The 26,755-nt window shown below is 40.9% G+C and overlaps 1 protein-coding gene across 2 annotated transcripts in view; it reads right to left on the minus strand.

The window, feature by feature from the left end:
- SPAG6 (sperm associated antigen 6) overlaps positions 1-26,755 on the minus strand; it is a 149,166-nt gene that overhangs the window by 119,013 nt on the left and 3,398 nt on the right. For both annotated transcript variants that reach the window (XR_012715477.1, XM_075271736.1), the window contains exon 2: positions 26,323-26,418. Coding sequence is in view for 1 of the 2 variants with exons in the window: in XM_075271736.1 (XP_075127837.1) it covers positions 26,323-26,418 (96 nt within the window). In the remaining variant the exon portion in view is untranslated. The remainder of the gene's footprint in view (positions 1-26,322; positions 26,419-26,755) is intronic.

The following is a 26,755-nucleotide window of genomic DNA, read 5'->3' on the forward strand; positions in this document are numbered from 1 at the left end:
TTTCACCTGGATATTTCCATTCCCTTCGTCAAAGGGGCACATCCCTACCTGTCTGAATGGACACAGTCATGTCGGTATAGAGACAAGTCCGACTGACATATCGAAATCATCAACAAGTCCAAAAGGCTCCCAGAAAAAAATGGAGACCTCAATAACTCACGGAAGTACTTTAAAATCCCATAGTAGTAGGAGAAATCTGTTTGGTCAAACATGTCCTAGAGGACGATCACAAAATATCGTCAAGTAGGAGTATAAGATTATTCTGAATGCATTTCCCTATTAGTAAAAGACATAGGCAGCATGGTGGCTCAGTGGTTAGCACTGTTGTCCTGGAGCACTGGAGGTCCTGTCTGGGAATCCAACCAAGGACAACATCTGCATAGCGTTTGTATGTTCTCCCCATGTTTGTGTGGGCTTCTTCCCACAGCCATACTGATAGGGAATTTAGAGCCCTACTTGAGACAGTGATTGAAAATGTCTGTTAGAATATGTCGGCACGATAGGCACACGAGAGAAATAAGTAATAAGAAGGATATTTGTGCAGCGTCTCCCATACACGTTACTCCATGCCGGGTTGTGATACCATGCACTGGCTGCCAGCAGGGGCCTACAATAGGAGCCTTGCCTGGCGTTCTGCTCTTCTCTCCTTGTAAGCGGTTTCAGCAGACTGTGCACATTGTAAGGGTTTATAAGGGAAGTTGATCTATTGAGCTGTGAGGAGGAGAGGCTGCCGGCTCTAAAGAGGCAGCTGTTCCTTTGAGCTATGTGGCAGTTGCTGCATCCACTTTACTCGCAACGTTGAAACCTTCATCTTAAAGAGTTCAGCAGAGGTAATTCCATGCGCCTGGATCCTGGACAGAGCAATAAATCAGCCTTTCTTACGGCCATGCAGGTTATTTCGGTTTTGCTCTCTTTCGGGCAAACATCAGTCGGAAAGAGGAAGTGAATTCATCGCTGTATTTCTGGATATGCAAATCCCAGGTCGGCTGCTGATGGAGTTTATTTTTATACAACATGACACTGAACGCTGCCTATTAAATTACAGCAAAATCTTCTACAAGAGGCAATTTAATGAGTAACTAGAAGTTCCTGAGGTCTTATCACCACGGATATGATCTATGTCTGTATATAGTCCCAGTTTGCATGGACTGAACTTCTACAGAAGTAACAGTAAGTCAGAAACACAATGAATATGATGGAGCAAACTTGTGAATGCAGATATAGGATTTTGATTGTGAGATGTAATAGGACAGGACGGTATAGGTGACTATACCTTAACAACACGTGACCTCATACGGTACACTGTGAAGCCGGTGACTGACTATAGTGGTCCTATGCTATTGATGTGACGTCAGCGCTGCAGCCATGTAAAAGACAGATTGGCGGGAATGACCATAACACTGGAGTGCTAGGCAAATCAATAAGTAAAGAAATCTTAAACAACTCCTTTAAAATGAGAGTTCACTTTTGTACACCTACCAACATTTCACTGGCACATCTCAGATGAAGTCATCACGAGAATCCAACAGCATAAAAGGGGTTTGCCCATATATACAGTATATACATTTGTAAAAGTTAAAACATTTTTGCAAATACAAAAAATTTAAAATATATTGCAAAGTTTTAAGATTTTCTCTATCCATCTTAGTGGTGACATCTGTTATCTTGGTCGGTCACCAATGGATAGCACCATGAATAAGGACATCATGGCTGGAATTCTGACAAGTCCGACATCATACAAAGTACTTGCATTCACGGTTAAGTCTGTTAGCAACCAATCGAGACAAAAGATGTCACCACTAAGATGGTTAGAGGAAATATATAAAATTGCTAAATTTTAAATAAATAAATAAATATATATATATATATATATATATATATATATATATATACAGTATATATATATATATATATATATATATATATATATATATATGATTATTATTATTATTATTATTTACATTTGCAACAATGCTTACATTTTTAATTGTCTACAATATTTATATTTGGTTATGTTCATGTGAAAATCTCTATAACATTGAAGGTGATTTAAACAAAAACACGGATAGCTTGTCCTATAGAAATCAATGAACCCGACTTACCCCTATCTCACAGGTCCGATGCCTTGGGGTAACCCTGGACTCTGACCTATCCTTCAAGTCACACGTTCAAACTCTCAATACTTCTTGCCGCCTCCAACTCAAGAACATCCATCGAATCCGCTCCTTCCTCACCCCAGAATCTACGAAGATGCTCGTCCAGGCCCTCATAATCTCCCACCTAGATTACTGCAAAACCCTTCTCCATGGATTCCCAGCTAACACCCTCGCCCCCCTCCTGTACACCTTAAACTGCGCTGCTCGTTTAATTCACCTCACCCCCCGATCTTCATCAGCTGCTCCCCTCTGCCAGTCCCTCCATTGGCTACCCATTGGCCAGCATGTTGAGTTCAAGTTACTAACGTTAACATACAAAGCCATCCACAACCTGTCCCCTCCATATATCTCTGAACTAATCTCTCACTACCTGCCCACACGTAACCTCAGATCCTCCAATGATCTCCTACTCCGCTCTGCTCTCATCCGCTCCTCACACAACTGCCTCCAAGATTTCTCCCTTGCCTCCCCCCATACTCTGGAACTCCTTACCAAGACACATAAGACTGATCCCCACAATCACAGGATTCAAGAAGGCCCTGAAGACTCATCTATTCAGGAAGGCCTACAACCTCCAATAACACTATCACCGCACTGCCATCTGTACAGTCTCCCCCTCCCCTTCTGTCTCTACCCCCTTCCCTCATAGATTGTAAGCCCTCGTGGGCAGGGCCCTCTACCCCACTGTGCCAGTCTGTCATTGTTAGTATTATATCTACCTGTATATTTTGTGTACTATATGTAACCCCCAAATGTAAAGCACCATGGAATTAATATAATAATGTACAGCACCATGGAATTAATATAATAATGCAAAGCACCATGGAATTAATATAATAATGTAAAGCACCATGGAATTAATATAATAATGTAAGGCAGTATGGAATTAATATAATAATGTAAAGCAGTATGGAATAATATAATAATGTAAAGCACCATGGAATTAATATAATAATGTAAAGCACCATGAGATTAATATAATAATGTAAAGCACCATGGAATTCATATAATAATGCAATGCAGTATGGAATTAATATAATAATGTAAAGCACCATGGGATTAATATAATAATGTAAAGCACCATGAGATTAATATAATAATGTAAAGCACCATGGAATTAATATAATAATGTAAAGCACCATGAGATTAATATAATAATGTAAAGCACCATGGAATTAATATAATAATATAAAGCAGTATGGAATTAATATAATAATGTAAAGCACCATGGAATTAATATAATAATGTACAGCACCATGGAATTAATATAATAATGTAAAGCACCATGAGAGTAATATAATAATGTAAAGCACCATGGAATTAATATAATAATGTAAAGCACCATGGAATTAATATAATAATGTACAGCACCATGGAATTAATATAATAATGTAAAGCACCATGAGAGTAATATAATAATGTAAAGCACCATGGAATTAATATAATAATGTAAAGCACCATGGAATTAATATAATAATGTACAGCACCATGGAATTAATATAATAATGTAAAGCACCATGAGAGTAATATAATAATGTAAAGCACCATGGAATTAATATAATAATGCAATGCAGTATGGAATTAATATAATAATGTAAATCACCATGGGATTAATATAATAATGTAAAGCACCATGGAATTAATATAATAATATAAAGCAGTATGGAATTAATATAATAATGTAAAGCACCATGGAATTAATATAATAATGTACAGCACCATGGAATTAATATAATAATGTAAAGCACCATGAGAGTAATATAATAATGTAAAGCACCATGGAATTAATATAATAATGTAAAGCACCATGGAATTAATATAATAATGTACAGCACCATGGAATGAATATAATAATGTAAAGCACCATGAGAGTAATATAATAATGTAAAGCACCATGGAATTAATATAATAATGTAAAGCACCATGGAATTAATATAATAATGTACAGCACCATGGAATTAATATAATAATGTAAAGCACCATGAGAGTAATATAATAATGTAAAGCACCATGGAATTAATATAATAATGCAATGCAGTATGGAATTAATATAATAATGTAAATCACCATGGGATTAATATAATAATGTAAAGCACCATGGAATTAATATAATAATATAAAGCAGTATGGAATTAATATAATAATGTAAAGCACCATGGAATTAATATAATAATGTACAGCACCATGGAATTAATATAATAATGTAAAGCACCATGAGAGTAATATAATAATGTAAAGCACCATGGAATTAATATAATAATGTAAAGCACCATGGAATTAATATAATAATGTAAAGCACCATGGAATTAATATAATAATGTAAAGCACCATGAGAGTAATATAATAATGTAAAGCACCATGGAATTAATGGTGCAATATAAATTAACAATAGTAAAAAAAAATAAAAATCTTTAATGTACAGTATGTGCATTCAGAAAATATTTAGTATATAAGGCTCTATTCACAGGTGACTATAGTGTGAACACCCTCTACCTTTTGATGGATTGGCACTAAGGCTCCATTTTCCCGGACCTGACTCTCCTAATTAAGGTCATTGGGTCCATTTAAAAAAAGGATATCACACTGATATTGACTTCGCCGTGAAAAAACACAGACATGTGACTATAGCCCAAGAAGAAAGTCCATTTGTTTCAGGATATGTTAGTGGCGGCTGTATAACGGTAAATACCTTTGATCTTTCTCTGTTTTTTTGATAAAAAAAAAAAAAAGTAATAAACTACAAAAATATTCCAGCCTGCGGCACTAAATGTTTCATCAGTCTAGAGAGATAAATATTGCAAAACCAAGGAAATGATGTATGTGTTTCTGTTTCATTGTAGGTACCGGACATTAGATAACCCCCCACACACATGAAACAGAGGCCGCGACGTCACTGTCCCTATGACAACCACAACATATGCAGGATTTGTTTTTGTTGTCATAATGCCATAGAAGTAAGTCTCAGCGCTACGTGTGCGGGGTCGGAGAACAATGCTCTCTACTCTTTTATTACTTCAAACACTTGGAAAGTTTTGCTGCGTATTAGTTAGGAAACATGCAAACATAAGTAAGCTAGTAAACAGATATGTAGCATAGAAGGTGCTGGACAGCAGCAAAAATCCAGTTCGCTAAACTAGTAACATTACAGAAGAGCCTCAGGACCAGCAAACCTTCGGGTCATCGTGTCACCAGTCACTCAGCATTGGAGGTAGACACCGATCCACCGTAACATTAAAACCACTGGTGGCGGATTATAACAACACCTGTCAAGGGTCAGATATATTAAGCAGCAAGTGAATAGTCAGAGGATAGTCCAATGACATACATCACACAGGGGACTGAAAGGCATACATCCTCTGATCGGCGCTGTCACCAAGAATCCGGTCAGCCATTCCAAAGTTATAATCCCTTTTGGTACGGATTGAAATGAGGGTCTACTAGCCAAGTGGGCGGAAACACTGTATGACATACAATACATAGAGACTCCACCCCCTCCACTTACCTAATATAGCCTAATTAGCATCAACACTAAAAGGGCTTATAGCTTTGGAATGGCTGAATGGAATTGGATAAACAAAACACCAAATTGGTCAGGGTGACAGCGCTGATCAGATGATGTATGTCATTGGGCTTTTCACACCTCGTGATTGGTCCCTTTTGAAGTGGTTGTGCCATAATGGGCATTTAGACACAGGGCAGGGGATAAATGTCTGATTGCAGGGTACCCCAGTGATCAGTAGTCCCCCTAAAGGCCTCCTTATGAATGGAGCACCAGTGCACTTGCGTGAACAGTGCTCCATTCACTTTTTAGCGAAGTGGGTTCTGCTGGAGATTAGAATCCCAGCAGTACCATAGCAGTGAGTGGATCACCAGTCAAGCAAGCAAACTGTCCCCTTAGGGCCGTGATGGCGAACCTATAGCACCCGTGCCAGAGGTGGTGGCATCAGAGCCCTCGCTGTAGGCTCCTATCTTTGGAACAGATTATATTGTGTGTGGCTAGTTTGCAGCAGATTACACTGTGTGGGGTCCACTGTGGAGCAAATTATGCTGTGTATCAGCCACTGTGGAGCAGATTGTACTATGTGGGGTCCATTTTTTAATCACATAGTATCTGTTTTACGGCAGACAAGTGATATTATTACAGACCGTCCGTAACATCCACAATTTTGGATGCGTACAGTATTAAGGTTAAATTGCCATGTTGCCACTTTGTGATAAATTAGTGGGTTTTGGGCTGCAGTTTGGGCACTCAGTCTCTAAAAGGTTCGCCATCACTGCCTTAGACAGACTTTCAGTCCTGCGTTCCCCGGATCACTGGAGCACCTGATGATTGTGTCCCCAGCAATCGGTCAATTATCCCCCTATCCCCCTGGTCAGGGAATAAGTGTCCATACATACTGGAACAGCATCTATTGAAGCAGGAAAAGATCTGGTGAGGTGGTGAAAGTTTCTCTTTAAAGGGGTTATGTCATGAGTCGCTGCACATTCAGCCTGACAGCAGACAGACATGAGGACATGACTTCAGCTATCTCCGGTGCTCCCATTGAAATGAATGAGAGCACTGTCCACCACCAGTCAATCCCACATTCAGCCTGGCTTTGGTAGGAAGGAAAGGACCCCCTGTCCTCAGGATTGGTGGGCATCTCATCACTTAGACCCCTACTGAACGGGTATTTATACTGTAGCCTATGGATAGAGAATAAATACTTTTTGTGGCATAACCCTTTTAGATAAAATCATATATTAATATTCAGTTTTGGGATATTTCATGTGTAACCATATAGCAAGTAGAGAATGAAACCCAAATTTCCTGTGACACAGTATATCGCCACCATCGTGAATTACCAGAAATGTAAGAGGTAGGGGGTATAATGTTAGCTTGTGACCTCAGCCGTGTATTCAGTGTAGTAGTGAGACAGCGATAGTCCTCGTAGTCCCCGGCCCCAGCAATGTGAGACTCAATTGGAGGGTTTCAGCAGTCAAAGCCCCTACTAATTACTAGTAGCATGTGTTCTAGATCAAACACAAAGTGCAGACAGATGTCTGCTGCCTGATCTGTGCACGCCGGCCGGCCGCACCATCCCATTCATGTCCTGTCTCATACACGTTTCATAATAAACAGTCTGCACAGGGCTGAATACACACCTCATCCTTATTTTTAAGCTTAAAGGGGCTCTCCAAAATGGATGTCCTATTCACAGACCCCCATGATGACATGATTTGCAGTGCTCATACCCTGTACTCTTTTTTTTCCATTGAAATGTTTTAAGGTTTTAAGTGGAAACAATATACACAAGTGAACAGGCCCCATGCACACAACTGAGAGGGTCCGATGTTCCGTTTCGTTCCAACAATTCTACAGCAGGTCCTATAATGCTCTGCGAAATCAGATCACAACGGAAAATCCCCATTGGGGAACAGTTAGAAAGTAGGATCAGGGCTTCCACAAGGTTGGAGAGAATATAAGGGGGCATATTGGCAACATATGGTTGGGCCAGTCAACTCAAAAGGATCAGGATGCCAGTATGGAGGGGGCGCAAGAGGGGGCAGCTGAAATGGTGCGGGTTCTAAGTACTTCCCTTCGCTGGGTGAATCCAGTTTCTCCAAACCAATCCCCTAAGGAGGTGGGGTCCGGGGACTGCAACTTCCTAGGTTTAAATTGCTTTGCCTCTTGCAAGAGGTGATGTGTCAGTGAATTTTTTATTAAACAATCAACTGTACCGTCTCTGTGGTGTTGGGCATGGATTCTCCCATTACCTCACCTTCAACTACTCACCGTAAAAGGGTCTATTCACATGGAGGAATTTGGTGTGGAATTTAAGCGCTGAAAAAAAAGCCTCCCATTGACTCCAATGGGTTCCTTCAGAAAAAGGAACCCATTGAAGTCAATGGGAGGCTTTTTTTTCACCGGTGAAGTTCCACAACAAATTCATTTCACCATTTTCTATGTGAATGGACCCTAAGTACTCATGTCTATGGGACAACCTCACACCATTATGGGGAATAGGTGATCTTTCAGGATCCCTCCTTTGGACACCCCACAATATAAAATTGATGTCCCATCCTATGGCAAAAAAAAGATAAGCTAGAGGAAAAAACATGAGTGTTGAAATGAAAGGCAGGCAAATTTCAGTTGGAATTTGGAGCTGATTTAGAGATGGAATCTGTTGCAAATTCAGCTCCATATTCAGTGTTTTCTTTCCGTTTGTGTCAAATTATTGAAAAGTCTACAGTATTTGCGTTTGTGCCATTCATTTTTTGCAATTTATTGTCAGGAGTTTCTTAAGAAGTCAAAAACAATCCAAAAAAAGATTATTAGAAAATTTTAAAAATCCACTAATAGCTATTTAAAAAAACATGAAAAACACTGATCCAGATTTATTACTGTGGTTATGACTAGACACATCTTTGGGGAATCTAGTTTGGGCTAAAAAATGTTTCCACTTGTTAGACATGTGGGTGTAGAGACATCAGGGTGCTAGATATTAGGGTGTGTCAAATGTGTCAAAATTGTGTAGTAAAATTCTGACTTAAGGTAAGCTAACTAAAAGGTAGTATAAATGTAGACTAAACATTCTAACGTTATGGCAGATTTATCGTCCAGCATCAGTCACTGTGATAAATCTGGCGTATTTTCAGACAGCCTGCCCAACTCTTAGTACACCTGGGCCAATGAGTGTGAAGGAGGGCTTATACTGATGACACAATGCATCAGTAACAAAAAATCGGACAAAAACACCCATGTGGTGTAGCTCATGATACATCCAAGAAACTGACAGAATGCGATAATCTCTCAGTAACTGCTATAAATAAGGAGAAGTATGCCATTTATGCTGATTCCTAACAATATCCCTTTTAACTTGCCTTTCATCCACTTCAGTCTGCATAAATTAAATGATGCAGTTGCTGTTATGACTCACTATAGAAGAGATGGTGGCGGCTGCCCTTAAATCTGCTCATACGTTGCTCTCGAACAGAAAGCGAGTCCATTATGTCTGGAACGACTTGCAAGTACTTGTTCTGTAATAAATACACAGGTTGGGAGGCGTGCAGTCAGAGACATAAATTGGAAGAATACTCCCTTTGACAGTGTGCATCTAGGAATGTAACCAGCACAACGTGGTATTATGTGGTCTAGGAAATTACTGTACTAATATTGATAGTGTGTGGGACAAACCAGTGCTCAGGAAACACAGTGAGAGTATATATTAGTTATCAGTGTCCTATTTGCATATTCCTACTGTTTGACGGTGATAGTAGCCTATGAAGGTGAATGAAATCAAGTGCCTAGATGCGGTTTCAAGTACCCATGAATTAAAGGGGATGTCCAAGACCCAAGGGTACTGAATACTGGTGACGTATCCACAGGATAGAACATTGGTATCTGATCAGTACAGGTCTGACACATGATATAGAGTCGGAAGCAGTTCTTGTGCGTGCAAGCAGAACTGCAGTCCCCTGATGTCACTGTTACAGTGTTTGTAGGCCCCTCCCACTGTAGAAGCAGCACCGGGAGAACTGCAGTCCCCTGATGTCACTGTTACAGTGTTTGTAGGCCCCTCCCACTGTAGAAGCAGCACCGAGAGAACTGCAGTCCCCTGATGTCACTGTTACAGTGTTTGTAGGCCCTGCCCACTGTAGAAGCAGCACCGGGAGAACTGCAGTCCCCTGATGTCACTGTTACAGTGTTTGTAGGCCCCGCCCACTGTATAAGCAGCAACAGGAGAACTGCAGATCTTTTCCCATTTACTTGAATAGGAGCAAAACTGTTTCTGGCCACATTCCATGTATACAACTTCCAGAGCCCGAAGGCAGCTGATCAGTGCAGGGAACCAGTGTGGTATAGATAGGTCACTAGTATCCAACACCCTTGGGTCTTAGATAACCCCTTTAAGAGAAATATGAAACATAACTCCCCCAACCGTAGAAGAGAGCTGGTCACACAGATCCTAAATTTGGCAGAATCAGCAGACCATCTAACGTATACTCTCTTTGAGGGGGGTGATATCAGGCTCTTGAATATGCTTGATCTTTCTGTTTTTGAGGAGATAAACCTCTACCAGAGGTGTCGGGGCAGTGGATTATTCTCTCTTATTTCCATTATCCTACTGAGAACACCTGCCCATTTGATCTAGACAAGTATGCCTGTGTATGGAAGAGTTGGGAGGGATAACCATTGACCAAATAAGCGTTTGGCTGAAAGCTATCTATAGGTGTGCAAGCCAGCCCAAGATTTCTGATAATAACTGGTGCAAACTGAACCTATGGTAGGACAGTGTGATAATAGTGACACATACTAGGCCATGGAACATTTACTTATCAGAGGTGATGGAGGACAGTTATTTATCTGTTATATAGTAGATAAAGTTGGATTAAGACACAAGTCCAACAAGTCCACATATTAACATACCATGTTGATCAATAGAAAAGTAAGAAACCCATGAGGAGAACATCAATTAACCCTTATTAGGGGAAAAAAATTCCTTCCCAATTACAATATTGCAAGCAAAATGAATCCTTGGATCAACATTCCATCCCAAAATACTAGTTCCCATAGCTTGTGATATTTTGGATTTCAAGAAAGTCATCCAGGCCTCTCCTGAACCTCTATACATTATCAGACATCAGGCCATCATGTGTCAATGAGTTCCATAATCTCACTGCTCTTACTGTAAAGAAGTCTCACCTATGACTGTGGAAAAACCTTTTTACCTCCAGATGTAGAAGATGCCACAGTTAGAGATTATTAGAAAGATCTCCGTTCTGTCCATTCCTATATTAATACATTCTAACAAGATGGCCCCTAATCCGTCTTTTTCTACACCGAACAGCCCCACATTTGATAACTGGTTAACAATGTGCCAATCTGATGATGAACAAGCAAATGCTCATTCGCTCAATGGATCACATCTTTTATACAACATAAAAGACACAATGTTCTGCAGCAATAAAGGAACCAGTGACGTCACTCACATAAGTCATGGTTCCTTTCAGATTGGCCTCGATGGTCACGTGTGGCACAAGATTTCTGGCAGTATCATCATGGCGCACCAGAATGGACAGAGAGTAGGATTACGTTGGGTTTTTTTTGTTTCAGCTTTCCCAGCCTCCTCCATGAGTTGTCAAATTTCTGGACAACCCTTTTAATATAGATTCAACAGACTTAGGCTGAGTGCACACAGGGTATTTTGGAGGCCGCCTCAGTTTCTGGACCAAAAAAAACAGGTAGCTGCGGTGCCCCAGCATCCAGTCGCGCACTCCGCTTCAGATTAGGCCCAATGAATCCATATATATATATATCCATATATATATATATATATATATATATATATATATATATATATATATATATATATATATATGAGAGCCTGTCATCTCTACTGGCATATCTGCCTACTAAATAATTGTATTCTCCATTATATAACAGTTCAAGTGTATCTGTTCCCATTACTCACTATTGTAGTATTCCTTTGTTTTTCTTCCTAGAAATGTATGACTAAATGAACAAGTGGGTGTGGTCAGACAGGGGTGTGCCCTTGATCTCTATAACATTACTCAATCAGTGATGACAAGACCAGACCAAGCAGATTTACTATCATGGTTGGTCTAAATTCATGCATTTACAGTACCGTGGAAAAGTGTTACACACGTGTAGATAAAAAATGCTGCGCAGTAAGAATGTCTTCAGAAATAGAAGGGTTAATAGTTTATAACAAAATGAATAAAAAAAAAAAAAGAGACGGATTTACATATCTTTATTATAAAACGTTCCAGGCCGATTTGCTTCCCCATTGATGTCGCCCCTTTAATGCCTTTCTAGAAGATGCCCCTATTCCCCGGTCGATGCTCGACTCTCACATTACTTTCGTTCCTAAACCCCGCAAGGACCACCAAGAGTGTTCTATCTACCGCCCTATAGCACTGGTGAATACTGACCTGAAGCTCTTTACTAAAATCTTAGCTAAAAGACTGAGCGCTTGGCTCCCATCCTTGATCAATAAGGACCAGGTGGGTTTCATCCCCGGTCGTCGGGGGGGACACAACACCAGAAGGACTGTGGATTTAATTGATGTAGCCAATCGCACTGCCACCCCCACTGTCCTACTGAGTCTTGATGCGGAAAAGGCGTTTCACCGCCTCGACTGGTCGTTTACGAAAACCGCCCTGGGTAGCTTTGGTCTGTCTGGGGCCTCTCTGACCGCTATTGAGGGGCTCTATTCTCGCCCCTCGGCGGTGGTGAAACTCCCTAACTCAGTCTCTGCTCCGTTTCCTATTCGTAATGGGACTCGGCAAGGCTGTACTTTATCACCTCTTATTTTTGCCTTATGCATTAAGCCCTTGGCTGCCCAGATTCGGATGAATCCTGATATTTCAGGTGTTTTGGTTAGAGATAAATCCTTTAAAATTAGTTTGTTTGCCAATGATGTTCTCCTGACCCTTACAAATCCCCATATTTCTCGTCCCAACCTTCTTCAGGTCCTTAAGAGTTATAAAGTTAATCCCACCAAGACTGAAGCCCTCCCCCTTAATATTCCTACTGCTGATTTAAAACTGTTTCGTTCCAACTTTGACTTTCAATGGTGGGAACGCTCCGATATCTTGGGATCCAGCTCTCCCCTTCCTACTCCACCCTCTATTCAGTTAATTACCCTAGCCTATTTAATGAACTGAGAGCCCTCTGGCATCTCCTCCATATTTCGCTTATAGGTCGTATTAATGCGAAGCTCCTCTACTTTTTTAAACTCTTCCGGTCACAGTCCCTCACTCTGAATTGCGCTCCCTTCAAAAATCCATCTTTAAGTTTATTTGGAATGGCAAGCGTCACCGCATACCCTGTTCGGTGATGCTGTCTGGTAGGGAGGAGGAGGGATTGGCGGTACCACACATATTGCACACTTGCGCTGCCTGCCATTTGGCCAGCCCCGCAGGCCTATACCAAATGGGTTGAGATAGAGAAACTCTGGTTGGCTCTGTTACATCCCAATGCATTTCTGTGGTCCCGTTCCTCCCCCCTTCCGTCCACTCCCCTTTTGGGTCCTATACGCTTCACAAGGACCATTTGGATTACCTGCTCTAAAATCTTTCCCCTGGCCTCCCAGTGTTTGTCCATGATTTCCTTTTTGTACAACCCCCTCTTAACGGCTGGACTTGTGTCAGCTTCGTTGCGACCATGGAGTAGGGTAGGCCTTTTGCGTGTTGCTGACTTAATAGACCCACTGACGTTGGTGCTTAGTCCCTTTGAGTATTTTGTGTCAGAACTACATCTACCCACCACTGAATGGTTGCATTACCAGCAGATTGTCCATTTTGTTTTACCCAGTTTGGCTCTCTGAAGGTGTCCCCACCGACTGTCTTTGAAAAACTGTTGTGCGGGCACCTCTACTGCAGGCCTTATCTCTGGCATTTATAGTATCCTCTCCTCCTCTGGACGGGAGGGCCCCATATCGCATAAATATATGGAGAAGTGGTCTGGGGCCTTGAACAGGCAGATCTCCCCGAACCAATGGCAAATTATCTGGTCCCAAGCAGCTAAATCTTCCACCTGTGTTACGTTCCGGGAGACTCAGTACAAGCTACTTATGCACTGGTATCATACCCCAGCCTTGCTCCACTCCGTTAATCCTAACATCTCTTCCCAGTGTTGGCGTTGCCGGGCAGGAGTGGGTACTCTGTATCATATTTTTGGGGACTGTCCAGGGATCCACCCTTTCTGGCTGGAGGTCAAGTCCCTTACGGACGCTCTATTTATTCAAGGTTTCCCTTTAGACCCCCTCATCTATCTCCTCAATCTCCCCCCTGTTCATCTGGGTAAGCACACCTCTAAATTGTTTCTTTATCTCTGTACCGCAGCCAACACTCTCATCACTCTCTGATGGAAGAGTGCCTCTCCTCCCTCTGGCTCTGATCTTGTAGCCAAAGTTAAGGATGTCCGTAGTATGGAGAACTTGACAGCCACACTTAACCATACTGTTGAGGCTTTCCAGGCTATATGGTCATCTTGGGACGGATACTGTATTTTGAATAGTCTCTGACTCCTTCCCCTTCCCTTCCTCCCCCACCCCCTCATTTCCCCTCTCAGGTTTTTGTGATGTGTATACATTCCCAGTCTATTTGACGGTATGTGCATTGCTTCATGTTCATGTTTTTTTATGTTTTTAACTCTTCTGTTGTATTGTATTTTACAAAAATCCTTTCAATAAAAAATTACAGTTCAAAAAAAAAAAAAAAAAAAGAACTGTAAATCCCATCAATATTCAGTGTGACCATTGTCCTTTGCCTTCCATCAGTTCTTCTCGGTATTTGCAGACAGTTTTTGGCAGAACTCGGTAGGGAGGTTGTTCCCGCCGCCATCTTGGAGATCTAAGCCCAGATCTTCTGTGGATGTAGGCTTGTTCCAATCCGGCTGTCTCTTCATGTAACCCCAGACAGACTGGATGATGATGAGATCAGGGCTATATCTGTGGGGGCCGTATCATCACTTCCCGGACTCCTCCTCCACAGGGCAAAAGTCACACCAAATACTGATTTTTGTTTTTGTTATTTTTTTGTTCATTCGCATCATTTTGTCAATTGACACAAATAAACTATTAACACCTCTATTTTTGGAAGCATTCTTATTTTGTTATATTTTATTTCTCCCCTGCCTAAACCTTCTGCACAGTACTATAGATGACATAAGCTTAGACCAGACTGTCTATACCAGATGTATTATCCAGCATCAGCCACTGTGATAAATCTGGTGCCTGTCTAACAATGAGTAAACACACACCATTGTCTAAGGACACATCCCACTTGACAAGGGAAATGGTAACTCCCACTTGTCAATTTATTTTTACATTTCTCAGGGGAATAACAGAGGATCAGAACACAGAAGTATGAAAAATGGAAATACTGTGGAGGCATTTCATGGGGAATACAGTTATTTAGTAGGTCAGGTGGTGTCGGGTCCTCTTTCATAAAAACTAGTGTTACATATAGGACGTCTGTGATCACGACCATGTGAAGATCTCCCCCTATAAACACCCTGATGGTATTCCCAGCACACGAGCTGACATTATTTATCACCCGCTTCCTGAAGGCTACAAATCCTGGTTTTGGATCCCTTGTTTGCCTAGATTTTCCCATCTTACGTTCCGCATTCAGGGCCATATAAAATATGCCTTTCTTTCAAATAAAGTAATCATGTATGAAACTCGGAGGCAGCCTAAAAACACCCGGGACTCTTTGTCTGGAGCTTCCCTGCTGCTTCCACTGCATTAAGACAGACATATAGCTCTCCCCATGCTGACACGAAGACCCTTATTCTCCAAGGTGAACAGAGATAATCAGGCTCGCATTGTATTCCTCTATCCGCTAGGGACATGCAGTTATTACAGTACAAGACTCACTGTCATGTCACATTGCTTATTTACAGATCATTCAGCTGGTAAATAAGCTGCAAAAAAACTGTATTTCTAAGGAAAAAAAAAAAAACATACACAAAGAGGAAAGGGTTCTCATCTTGAAGCAAACTGTTGACTTTGGAATTGATTTATTTCACATTATTATGCTCCCCTTGAGTTTTGCAGAAAATGACTTTTTTTTTAACATAAAGCTGCCAGGATACACAACAACATACAGAGCCCGAATCACAAAGAGCGATTGTATTAAAAGAGCTTGCGATTCATATAGGTGCAAATAGTGGAGTCAGACAAGTGACTCATAAAACAGCACCGAGGTGGCAGAAATAACCAGATCTTTCTTTCCGGCACCAAATGAATTTCTAAATTATTATGTAAACACGAGATAACTGGATGTGATTATACGCTTCAGAAATTACAGATCCCGGGATTGTGGGCGGAACTCGGATGTTATGTGCCTATTATCAGACGTAATGCCATAGATGGAAGAATACGGCTACATAGGTTTTATATAGGAATGGAGAATATTTTATATATCTGTATATACACACACATAAAATATATATATATATATATATATATATATATATATATATATATATATATATATATATATATATACATACACTCACTGGCCACTTTATTAGGTACACCTGTCCAACTGCTCGTTAACACTTAATTTCTAATCAGCCAATCACATGGCGGCAACTCAGTGCATTTAGGCATGTAGACATGGTCAAACAATCTCCTGCAGTTCAAACTGAGCATCAGTATGGGGAAGAAAGGTGATTTGAGTGCCTTTGAACGTGGCATGGTTGTTGGTGCCAGAAGGGCTGGTCTGAGTATTTCAGAAACTGCTGATCTACTGGGATTTTCACGCACAACCATCTCTAGGGTTTACAGAGAATGGTCCGAAAAAGAAAAAACATCCAGTGAGCGGCAGTTCTGTGGGCGGAAATGCGTTGTTGATGCCAGAGGTCAGAGGAGAATGGCCAGACTGGTTCGAGCTGATAGAAAGGCAACAGTGACTCAAATAGCCACCCGTTACAACCAAGGTAGCCAGAAGAGCATCTCTGAACGCACAGTACGTCGAACTTTGAGGCAGATGGGCTACAGCAGCAGAAGACCACACCGGGTGCCACTCCTTTCAGCTAAGAACAGGAAACTGAGGCTACAATTTGCACAAGCTCATCGAAATTGGACAATTGAAGATTGGAAAAACGTTGCCTGGTCTGATGAGTCTCGATTTCTGCTGCGACATTCGGATGGTAGGGTCAGAATTTGGCGTCAACAACATGAAAGCATGGATCCATCCTGCCTTGTATCAACGGTTCAGGCTGGTGGTGGTGGTGGTGTCATGGTGTGGGGAATATTTTCTTGGCACTCATTGGGCCCCTTGGTACCAATTGAGAATCATTGCAACGCCAAAGCCTACCTGAGTATTGTTGCTGACCATGTCCATCCCTTTATGACCACAATGTACCCAACATCTGATGGCTACTTTCAGCAGGATAATGCAATGCCATGTCATAAAGCTGGAATCATCTCAGACTGGTTTCTTGAACATGACAATGAGTTCACTGTACTCCAATGGCCTCCACAGTCACCAGATCTCAATCCAATAGAGGAGCATCTTTGGGATGTGGTGGAATGGGAGATTCGCATCATGGATGTGCAGCCGACAAATCTGCGGCAACTGTGTGATGCCATCATGTCAATATGGACCAAAATCTCTGAGGAATGCTTCCAGCACCTTGTTGTATCTATGCCACGAAGAACTGAGGCAGTTCTGAAGGCAAAAGGGGGTCCAACCCGTTACTAGCATGGTGTACCTAATAAAGTGGCTGGTGAGTGTATATATATATATATATATATATATATATATATATATATATATATATATATATATATATATATACACACACACACACACATACATATAAATATATATATATATATATTATACACCAACATAAATATATACACACATACATACTATACACACATATTATATATATGTGTATATATATATATACACACACACATATACATATATATATATATATATATATATATATATATATATATATACACCTCTCCCCTTTCAGCCAATTTATATAAGGATAGATCACATTTCTACCCTTATTTGAAGGGGTTGACCACATTTTTATGTAGATTGAGAGCCCCATATATACATTTTTTTTCCTATCAGTATGTCTTTGTAGAATGAGAGGAAATCCACACAAACACGGGGAGAACATACAAACTCCTTGCAGATGTTGTTCCTGGCAGGATTCAAACCCAGGACTCCAGCGCTGCAAGGCTGCAGTGCTAACCACTGAGCCACCGTGTTGCCCCTTGGGTTGACCACTTTTGCTGTCAACTGATTTTCGTTAGAAGTAACCCTAAAATTAAAGAGGACTTATCGAAACTCCTACGCATTTCAGTAAATAATGAAATTTTTCATAAAATAAGTATTTTAGGCCCCGCAATTTGGCAGCGGCCTTTCGCATTAGCTGCAACGTGGATCCCAGAAAATAATCCACAGCGGAAATTCTTTAAATTGCAAACCGGTTGTAATTTTGCAAATCGCCAGCATTTCTGTAGATATAATTGATATGATGCGGTTTACATATAGGTATAATGGAAGCAAAAAACGTTCTGCGGAAAAAAACTACAATGTATTTTTGCCACAGTTTTTTCCACAGCGCTTTTTGGCTGCGGCCCGCTACGTGGGGTCTTATAGCATTTTTGTTTTATAACTCTATACAGTTCCTCTGTTAATCTTCCCAGAAATGTAAGAAATGATAAATGGATGTTTAGTATTTTACTTGCCAAAGGGGTGCGTCTCTACATGGTCTGACTCTAGGAAGTCAATTGTAAATTATTGAAAAAAATAATACTAATTACAGCTCGGACGGGGTTCACACCTCCTGTATCAGAGTGTCCATTTGGAGACTCCATCACACTGACCACTGAAAATCACCAGGTGAAAAACTGCTGCAAGTCCAACTTTTTCATCACCCATTATAGTCAATGGGGTTCGTCGATCACCAATGGTATCTGCTGTTTTAGCAGTCTGTTTGTCCATTGTTCTGATCCTCTGATGAACCAGAACAACAGATACCCCAGCGCAGATGTGAACATAGCGTTGGAAAACAAAACTGTATCCCAAGAAGAAACAGAAAAAAAATTAAATTCTATCAATTTAATGGAAGAAAATGATACAATATTTATTTTCACATCACATTACGGTGAGGAATTCTACACGGTATCCATGGATGATATCGGCGTGATCTCACAGAGCGATCACTCACATAACCACATAAACACCCAAAAATAAGGATATGGGCAGTAAAACGGTTAATAAATAGAAACATATGATTGTAATGGTCTACATGATTCAGCATGGGGAACCATAGCTGCCTATAAAAACAATCGGAATGAATGAAAACGCTATAATGAATCAGCCGCCATATGTTGGGCTTCCCCCCTCTGAATTAAAGTTACAAGATGATGACTAACAGGTTACTGACGGCAGGAGGAAATGTCATCCAGCCCCCGGCCCCGGTGTTACCTGTCAGTTCAATAGACCTAGAACTCAATAAAATCTCATAAACAAATATGAGCTTAGTTATACTGTTTTTGCTCATAAAAAGATCACAAAGAGGCCAGCTTATCAGCGGCAGCTGTATGGCTATATACAAGAAGGTGCTAGATGACAATAAGTTACCCCTAGAAGCAGAGGTCACTCTAGTTTAGGTCCCACAACTAAAGGGCCATTTACGTGAACGGATAAGGTGTCCGTAACAAGCGCCTTGCCGTGGCGTTTACATTTCTTTCCATGGTGAGGTTTTCACATGATCATTCATCTTCCTGCACAGAGGTCACAACACATCCTCTGCAGTAGAAGAAGTCTTTTAAGGAATATTTTTTTACTACGAGGCATACAAAGTGTGCAATAATAGAAACAAATAATACATAGCGATTTATGCAGGAAAACATTACATTACAGGGGTTGTCCCATCACAAGGATCCTATCTCTACTGCTAGTTTATGTGACTTTCCTAAATGCATTGCTTTATCAAAACTGCTTTGTTTGGCCGCTATCTTAATTTATTCACTTCATTGTTGGCACTGCGTTTCCATGACCACGGGGCCCATCCTGAGCTTGTCTGCTCAGTCCCCAAGTGATGCTCTCAGGGGGGAGGGAGGGGCTGAGTGCTGGGCAGCAGCTCTGAGCTGTGTATGTCTGACATGTAAGGGAGCTTCTCAGATAGGGGAGAGGGGAGGCGAGAGCTCCAGGATTTCTGAACTCGGCTCTTCCACTTATCAGTCAGTTTAATTGAATTTGGCTGATAAGGGCTGAGAAAAGGAGTCCGGTACCTCTGCATGTATTACAAACTGGCTCAAATCCAGCTCTGCTACATCAGCCTCTACATTAGCTTCATACTGTGGTAATTCATTTACAATCAGTCCCTTATTACTGACTGCAAACATAGCAGATAGCAGAGCAAGTGAAACCCCGCCCACCAATGTGCCGAGAAAACCAGGAATTGATGAGAGCAGACAGGCTGCTGAACAAGCGTGATGGGAATACCCCTTTAACTAACCGTCCTATATAGATAGCAAATTCATTTAGGAAATGCTGATTCAGTCTTTTTCAGGTTTTCCCTGCTATGGCCTTCACCATATTGGACAAATATTTTATACTAGCCTCTGCCCATGACTTCATCTGCGTATTGTTGGCATCAATGATCTGCCTATATTCAGCAAATTGCTGCTGTCGATGGTTTGCCTGCTCCGGAGTTTCAGTAGCTCTTAAGCTGTCCTGCTGCTGAACTTGTTCCTTACGCCGTGCCTTTGATTGTTCCAGCATCTCAGCAGATCGCTGGGATGCCATATAATGTGCATATTGTTGGCGTTGATGATCCGCCTGCTCCGGCGTTTCAGTAGCTGTCAAGCTGGCCTGCCGCTAAACTCGTTCCTTGCACTGTGCCCAAGATTGTTCCAGCATCTCAGCAGCTCGATGGGACACCAAATAATGAGCGTGTTGTTGGGATCAATGATCCGCCTGCTCCAGCGTTTCAGCAGCTGTCAAGCTGGCCTGCCGTTGAACTCGTTCCTCGCGCTATGCCTGTGATTGTTTCGGCATCTCAGCAACTTGCTGGGACGCCATATAATGAGCGTGCTGTTGGCGCCAATGATCTCCCTCAGCTCCGCTTGAGGAGAACTCTGTTGACTTCTGGCTTCCTTCATAGCTCTCGTTGTTTTAGAATTTTGCAACAAATTACATTTTCTTTTATTCCATCTATTAACATTTCTTTAAACTAACACACAACTAACTCATATGTGAACTTACACGTCAGATTACCAAACAGCCATAGAAAACTATATTAGGCCGGGGCCTCACGCAACATTTTACAGTACCTGCAAAATCGATGGGATTTTGGATAATCCCATCCACACTTTGCAGAAAAAAAATCAGCAGCATGTCAGTTATACCTATGGAAAAGTTGGTGCTTTCAATATAGGTATAACAGGGGCAGATAGTCCGCAGAGGAAAACTACAGCTATGTGGAGCCTTAGCCTAAAACTCAAGAGTAGAGAAGCTTCACACCAGAAGGTGAAATTACAATGTTACCACCACATATTCCACTTGGTGGGTTATTGGACTCAGAAAACGTATACAACAGATAAATCGCAATGAAAAGAACATGAAAGTGATTTTGGAGTTTCGCTAAAACATAATTGAATAAAGCAGGAGGAGCCCGGGAGTGTATAGAGTGTATAGATAATCCATAGGGGACGCTACATCTGTGCACTGTAAGCTAATTCAGTTTTCACTGCCAGCGTCAGCGTCTTTAAATCAGCCGGGGACCTTGGAGGGAGACACACGGGTTCTCAAATCTCAGTGATTGACTTGCAGTGATTTGGATTTGGTGGCCATAAATCAAGTTTACGGGGCATTAAGCGCTTTAATGGTAATCAAGTGGAAGACACATTACAAAAGGCCTATAATCACTTTGCCGAGCCTTCCACTCTCTACCACTAATAACTAGGAAAGCAACGCGCAGGTTATTAATCCTATTTCCGCTTTACAAAATTGAGGATTATAAGAGCCCCGGAGATCGAACAGAAAAGGTGAAACGTTACCATTTCTAAAGAAGAATGTCATTTAGGACGAGATGGCTGAAATAATACTGATATAATTACTGCTATAACAAAGTGACAAATACAGGTAAAACAAAAACAAGTATTTTATACATTGTATAAAAAGTGGGGAAGATTTATTACGCCTTGCTCGACAGTTTTCTGGCATAAAAGGGATAAAAAGTCAGTTTTCTGTTGTTTTTTTTTCTTTACTTAAAATTGCGCTGCCACCTTCCTTTAAAGGGAATAATAACAGATAAGCCAAACTTATCATTACACCAAAAATTTGACGTAAAAGATAAGAGAAATGTATGCCAGTCTAGCAGAGGTGCACCCTCTGCTGGCTCCGGGCGTATGAAGACTGGCATGAGTAATGCCAGTCTTCATCAATCTGCCCTTGTATTTCTAAAATTCAGTTCTTAGCTGAGAAAGTTATTATCCTAAATAGAGTACAAGTTAAAGGGATGTGTCGAGTCCTTTTTTTAAGCTCTTCGTTTGGCTGGGGATTACAGTTTCCATTCAGGTCCCTGGTCTTTGCTGACATTTTGCCACTGTGTGTAGGCCAAAGGTCAGGAACACCAGGGACACAACCAGACAGTCGCCATTGGATCCCTGGATGAATGGAGTGATGAGTTTTATATTTTAAAGCGACTATTTGGATCAAATATATAATATATATATAGTATAAAATAGTAAAAATACTGGTGCGGTTTCTCAATGTCCAGTCCTCAGGAAAATATTCAGACCGCAATAGGGAAAAGTTGCTTATATTAGTACACTCCAGTTTTGGTCCTCTTGCAATTTTTTTTTTCAGGGAGCCTTCACACGGAGTAAACGCGCGTGTATATTTGCAAAATACACGTGTAAAAATAAGACTCCCATTGACTTCAATGCTATTTTTTACACATGTAAAAATATGTCTGTAAAATGTCATTGAAATCAATGGGTCTTATTTTTACACATGTATTTTGCAAAAATACATGCGCGTTTACTCCGTGTGAAGGCTCCCTCAAAAGGAGGAGCTCCCATGGCCTGACAGATCTACTATCATTTACAAAAACATTTGTAAAAATTAAAGCTGGCACAGATTTCCATTTGTAGTGTACTGACAGATCAAGATGTGTCAAATTATTTAATGAATTCATTAATTAATTACAGACACCTATAGAAAAGGTTATCAATATCAGATTGGTGAGGGTCTGACACCTGGCACCCTTACCGACCAGCTGTTCTCAGCACTCTTCAGGCCACAACTATGCAATGTACAGAGTCAGAAGCAGAAGGTTCCCAATAATGGGTAGTGGTCATGTTGGACTACTGCCACTCACTTCCCATCTAAGGCCTCGTTCACGGAACATGTGGACAGAAAAGTAGATCGTGATCTACTTTCATGTCCGCATGATTCATGTCGGCAGCACACGCGGAAAGCACACGGACCCCATTATAGTCTATGGGGTCCATGTGCTGTCACTGCACACCACTTGCCAGTGCAATCGGTAGTCCGTTCGGGGGGGGGGGGGGGGGGGTTGTCCCCATGCAGACTACCTGAACGGATTACCAAACGCAGATGTGAACTAAGGGTAAGAACTAAATAAAAAAAGGATATCTATAGTTTACCTTATAGGGCACATTCACTAAGAATCTGTATCACTAAAAAGCACAAAAAGTGTCATAAATGTTAACAGAACTCTACAGCACCTGGAATAGATGTCTGCAAAGGGGCACAGCCTGGCAGAAAATGGCCTGATCCTCATCATGAATCTGGTGAATTCTATGTTGTTGCAGGGAATTTGCCCCTATGTATTCATTATTTGAACCGAAAAGTCACTTTAATTGTTTCTGAAGTAGTCATTCACTGTACGCTTATATCAATCATTTCTAACCTCATTGCTATTATGTTTTTCTGACGACTTCCCTATAACTACCCCATGACTACTCTTAAGGTGACGGCTTTGGTAATCGGTGTCTCCTGGTTCCAAGACAAAAGGAAGTAAAAAAAAAAAACATGGTTCGCTTTAATCCATTTGAGAATAATCATGAAAAGAACCAAACATACTAATGCTAAGTTTTCCAGGATAACTTCAATATGTGCATTTGGATCTTACCAGCAGTCCCTACATATGCATCTTTATAGCGAGTTTTATAAGAAACCCCTGCTGCCAAGCCTTGAAAGGTAGTACGAAAGGGCATCTGTTGAGGGCAAAAGCCAGCAGGAGACCAGGTGTTTCCAGCTATGAAATCAAGTGAAATAGGATAGAGCACAAAGGGGAGATTATAAATGTGAAACTCCATTAAGGAAAAACATTCAGAACAAACACCATATTTAGGAAGTTTCCCCAGAAAATATCACCATGCACATTACAGAGGGGCACGACCTCCTTTACTAGAGAGTATTGGAGACTTAGTTGTTATTTTCCGAAACATATCAAACAAGAAAGCAACAGTAACAAGTAAAATGGATAATTCAGTTGTGTCCCATATTAGAGGATATGACACGGGATATATGGCTCAGTCAGAATGATTTACTAATGGGGTCCATCATTTTTAGAGGGGATGACTTTTTTAAAGAAAAGAAACAGAATTGCTTAATCCACCCAAACAATACTCGCTGCTCTGATCCCCTGCTGCTGCCACCATTGGAAGACATACCGAGTCCCTGCCCGTCCCTAATTTCTATTCCCCTTCTCAACATGCAAGAAACGAGCGATCACCCAATCACTGGTGGTTGAGAAGATTCATCAAAGGAGTCAGTGATTGGCTGAGATGGGAACAGGAAGTAGAGACCAGGAAGGCCCTAGTAAGCAATGGTAGATATCACCGAAATAGAGGTCATATTACCTGAGGTTAGCTGAAGCAGTGGGCCTGGCTGCATCCTGCCGTGAACCATTGTTTTACCTAACATGACATAAATATGGCCTCTCTTTAAGTGATATGATTTAAATGATGTCTATTTCAGAGTGTTTTATTTTAGCATAGGGACTCACAAGACATGGGGGCCCTTGACGCAGGTTGCGAATCTGTGTTTTTTAGCCAAAATGTTTTTAATCAGGATGCAGCTAGGCTATGTTACATGGATTGTGGGGAAAACAAGGTGCTGGAAGTAGTGGGCTATATATGTATAGACGGTGAGTAGCCCTCCTGTACAAATAGTATGGGTGTCACTTATAGGCTGTAACCCAGAAAAGTGTACCCCATATTATCATGTAACTGGAACTTACTTACTGTGTAAGCGCCCATTTTTCTTGTGGCCGTGGGCATGCGCAGTCGGCTCTGCCCGAGGCCTAGAAGTTTGACCACCCGCATCGGAAGAAGACGCGTGTAGAGGCTGCTCCTGAAGAAGATGGAGGTGGCACTGGAGAGTTCTCTCTCAGCATTGCGGACGGCCCCAGTGTTGTTTGAGCAGTGGGGCCTGCCCCCAGTGCTGTGAGATAACTCATTTGCAAACTGATGAAACCCGAGATTTATACCGAACGGCGGCGTGGAGAAGACTTCTAAAGGTAAAAGAAGAATAGCCTTTCTTAAGGCTATTCCTATATGTCAACGAGAAAAGATTTGATTTTAATGGTAGAATCCCTTTAAAGTAAAACTATTCACTGTCCTTTAACAAAGTTGCAGCGTTTTAATCAATAATAATGATCGTAGGATTACATTTGTTGGGGAAATCACATTAGTGCAACAGCTTTTTTGTTACAGGTTTTGCTATGTTATTTTGAGCCAAAGCCAAGAGTGGTAACAGAAGGAATGTGAGATATATAGGAAGTTCTCATACTTCTCCTTCCTGATCTATCTACTCCTAGCATTAGATTAAAAAAAATGCAGCAAAATCTGCAACAACAAAAAAAATAAATCGACAAGAATTAGGCTTCCATTTCTTTTCAGTATTATTATTATTTTTCTGCTTTTTTTTTTTTTTATTTCAAGCAGATTTCATTGTGTTTGTACAAGCATTGTTTTTAGGCTTTTTTATATTTTTAGTCTACTACTGGTGTTCTCAAGTCCTATAGGAAAGAGTCAGAAAACTGAACAAAAAGATCAAAATGTCGCCACTATAATTGTGGATGGGGCACTGTGGATTGATACCTGCAAAATCACTATATGTCACCATAGCGGCAAGATAAAAAAAAAAAATATATATATATATATATATACATATATATATAACAAATAGTCACACGCCCGACTTCCAAAACAGTGGTGCAGTCTGAGTCTTATCGACAAGATTCTGATCTATTGTTGTGCACAGGTCAATACACTCTTCAATTTTTCATCTGGGCCCATGTGCTATTTGGTTCATATTTCCAGATTAGGATAGCACATATTAATGCTTAGTCTGAGATTTCCTGAACATTTTTTATATATTTTTTTTTTTTTTTTAAATCCTCCAAGAATCGCAAAAAAAAAAAAGTGTCAATAAATCCATATTGAGACTCCAGTTTTTCTTAACTCCCCCAAGTCAACCTGTAATGAAACCTCTTTCAGGTGTAGGGAAGTCACGGTGAACTTCCTTTTGGAAAAAAAAAAATCTATTTGTGTTATATTATAAAATAAATATAAATTGCATTTTTTTCTCTACAACACACATAATACAAAGTATCCCTATGACAGGGGGTTACCTGCATTCTGTAGGGTTTCAATGTTCTGAGGACGCGTAGCAAGCTCTGCAACAGTCTGAACAAACTGAGTCCGTGCTCTCTGATATTGCTCAAACACTGGATGGAAAAGACAAAGATGTTACAAAATCATCATCGTACTAAGATTACAAGGGTTACTAAAACACGAGGCAGATTCTAAACACAAGAGCCAGGAGGACATAACAGACATTGGTAATCCATCCAGGACACAACAGATGTGACCTCACACTACAGTGATGAAGAAAAATGTAAGGCTGCATTCACACTGTACATATTGGGAAGACTTCTTTAGGTGTATGTCTGACGCTGGGTTCACACCTGAGCCTCGGTCTCCATTCTCAGGTTTCCGTCTTCTGCAGACAGAAGACGGAAACCTGTCAGATTGTGTCCAGCCGTGAGTGTCAGTGAGCGTTTT

Source organism: Leptodactylus fuscus, chromosome 4 (genome assembly GCF_031893055.1).
Source record: "Leptodactylus fuscus isolate aLepFus1 chromosome 4, aLepFus1.hap2, whole genome shotgun sequence".
Lineage (NCBI taxonomy): Eukaryota > Metazoa > Chordata > Amphibia > Anura > Leptodactylidae > Leptodactylus > Leptodactylus fuscus.